At 39.2% G+C, this 3,056-nt stretch overlaps 1 protein-coding gene across 1 annotated transcript in view; it reads left to right on the top strand.

Moving 5' to 3' along the window:
• The window catches only part of LOC120528527 (granzyme B-like), a 10,288-nt gene extending 9,715 nt beyond the window's left edge, over positions 1-573 (top strand). The window contains exon 4 of the mRNA XM_039752703.1: positions 442-573. Within this exon, the coding sequence (XP_039608637.1) occupies positions 442-573 (132 nt within the window). The remainder of the gene's footprint in view (positions 1-441) is intronic.
• Positions 574-3,056: the final 2,483 nt, after the last annotated feature.

The following is a 3,056-nucleotide window of genomic DNA, read 5'->3' as shown; positions in this document are numbered from 1 at the left end:
ACCCAGGTGTCTACATGCTCCTTACAGAAGAGTATCTCAGATGGATACATAAAGAAATTAAGGATTATTAAATGTAAATGCTTGTTTCATGTATCAGTTTCTCTTTCTATGGTGCTGCTGCTTGCTATTATTTTTATTGTTTCAAATGATGCAACATACAGTCATATGACAAAGTATGAAAATATTTTTTTTTTCTGTTTTAACATATGTGGATGTTTCACGATTTGATCTTTTTCTACACAGTATCTTTAGATAAACATAATGAAATTTCTATAATTTAGTCCACGAAAAATGGACAGAATTGCCATTCCCATCAGTGTCTGTCCACCCTTGGCTCTAATAGCTGACATTGCACCCTCAAATAGGTATTTCCTGTAACTGTCTACCAGTCTTTGACTTCTAATGAGTTATTTCCTAATCTCCTATGCATAATTCTTTCAGCAGTGTGATATTTATGGGGTGTCTTGTGTGCACAACCTGACTCAAATCCCAACACAACTTCTCATCATCCAGGCTTTGACTGAGACATTCCAGAAGTCTCCATTTCTTTCTTTTCCACCATTCCTTGGTTGATTTGCTGCTTCATGTGGGGTCATTGTCATGTTGCAAGGTTCAGTTTCAGATGAGCTCTAACAAGTGGTCTCACATTATTTTCTGGTATAATGAAAAATTCATCATACAGTAGATTCGATGATGGTGAGCTGCCTAGGCACTGATGCAGCAAAGCAGCCCCAAACCATAATATTTCCACCACCAATTTGGTTTCAGGATCTTCTGGCCAAATGCTGCTGTTGGTTTACACTAAATATATCTTTTGATACTGTGGACAACTAACTTTATGTGCCTTGTCTGACTGGAGCACATTGCTCCAGAAATTCAGGTCTTTCCCCGGGTGTTCATGGGTAAACTTTAGTCTTGCCCTGATGTTTTTTTCTGGACAGCAAAGTTTTCCTCCTGCCGTAACTCCTATGTACATCTAATTAGACTCATCCACCCTGGCATCAACAGTGGCAAGAGCTACCAGTAGGTCCCATGACAAAATCCAGGGGTTCGTAAAGACTTCTTTCAGCATTGTGAGTTCTGCTCTTTGGCTAATCTTGCTGTGACAGCCTGTTGTATGAAATCTTCTCCACTTGTAGATGATCTTCCAGATAGTGGAATAGCTGATTTCCAAATGTTTAGAGATCTTTTTAAATCACTTTCCAGACACACAAGCATCTGTTACCTTCTTTTTTGAAGGTTTCAGAGAGCTTTTTCGATGTAGGTATGGTAATAACACACACTTCAACAATAAAGGCAAACCAAGGGAAATGTCTGAGGTTTTAGTAGCACAAGATCCACTTTAATGATCTTCTAATAATTTGTATTTGTTTCTAATTTTATGTATTTGCCCCAGTCATGAATGTAGGGGTGTACCTACTGTTTCCACAAGTGAAACTGGTATCTTGTCTATTTAAATTATACAATGAGCTACAAAATTGAAATATTTGTTATTTCACAACACCTTTACGTCATCTATGGATACTGTTTAAATGAAGATCAAATCATGATATATACCTTGTCAAAACATGAGACAAGGGAGCTAAAAAAGGTTTGAGAGAGCCTCCTATATAACTGATCCTGATTGCAAAATGATTGATTTTATGTACAAGTTGGAGTCTAAAACAGAACTGACTGGTGAGGTAGAGATGGTGGGTTTTAAAGTGCAGCAGTGGAAGTGAGGTAATTATGACTGAATCCGGAAGTGACGTCATCAGGGCCATGACCGGAAGTGATGTCATTGGGCTTGTGAATGGAAGGGATGTCATGGAGGCCAGGCAGAATTTCCTATAACGGGTCTGCAGTGGAAAGAGAGAAAGGATTAACGTACTTCTCTACCCCCTGGTCTCGTGTAGAATTATCTTCCTTTGTGCCCTTTAGCTGCCTCCTGTGCGCACGTGTGTGATACCAAGTAGGCTGAAAAAAAAAAACAATTCATGGGGTGTACATACTTTTTCACATGACTATAAATATTATCAAATTATTTTGAATATATACATGCTTTCACTGAAATTATCATGCTTGATTCTTCAGCATTTAAGTACCTAAATGTGATCCTTAATAAAATGCTTCTTTACTTTTATTTAGTCATGTTTGTTCTTTAACCTGTTACCAAAGCAGTGGTAATCTGCACTTTTATACAGTTTACCACAGTCGATACAAGTTAGGGTCAGGTGTTCACATTTTAGCTATGAAGTTACATCAGCAAGCTGCTTGGCTGTGCGGAGAGCTGCATTTATGGTCTGTACTACTCTAGGAGTTTATGTAGGAATTTCTGAAGGATCGTGAAATGTGTTCTTCTTGGTTTTTCTCGCCGTTTCTGGTGGGACCATGGGCTGGGTCACTTGGAGGTTGCTTCTGGACTGCATGTGGCCCGCGGGCTTCCATTTGAATAGGCCAGCAATAAAGTATTTAGAAGTCAGCCTGGGTTTGATTACCAAAGAGCATGAAGAAAACTAAACATCAAATTCATAAGTGCAAATGTTTTAAAAAATGCCCCACTACGATTATCTTTTATCTATCTAAGATTTTATTTCTTTTAATGAAGTAAATCCGCCTGGACACAGAAATTAGTGGTCTGCAATCTTAAATAGTATTGGTGCCATGACAGAACAGGTCACGCTACTTGCAGATCACGTGACAAGCATCAGGTGTTGTCGTTAACAACAAAACGGCGCAGTCATGGATAACAAGACACAAAAGGTGCAAATGACAACAGAGATGCAAAACAGAGCTGTGAAGATGTAAATAATGTCAGTCAGTCATTTTCTAACCCACTTTGTTCTGAAATGGGCCATGGAGTGTGCTAGATCCTATCCCGACTGGCACTGGGCACAAGGAAGGAACAAAGCCTGGACAGGACACCAGTCCATCACAGGGCAAACACACACATACAAAACACAAACACTGGAACCAGTTTAACATCGCCAGTCCACCTAATATGCATGTTTATTGATGAGAGGAAATTGGCACACCCGGAATCAACCCACTCATACATGGAGAGAACATTTAAACTC

This window comes from Polypterus senegalus, chromosome 4 (genome assembly GCF_016835505.1).
Source record: "Polypterus senegalus isolate Bchr_013 chromosome 4, ASM1683550v1, whole genome shotgun sequence".
Classification (NCBI taxonomy): Eukaryota; Metazoa; Chordata; class Cladistia; order Polypteriformes; family Polypteridae; genus Polypterus; species Polypterus senegalus.
The sequence above is the reverse complement of the archived record's forward strand: the minus strand, read 5'-3'. Positions and strand labels throughout refer to the sequence as shown.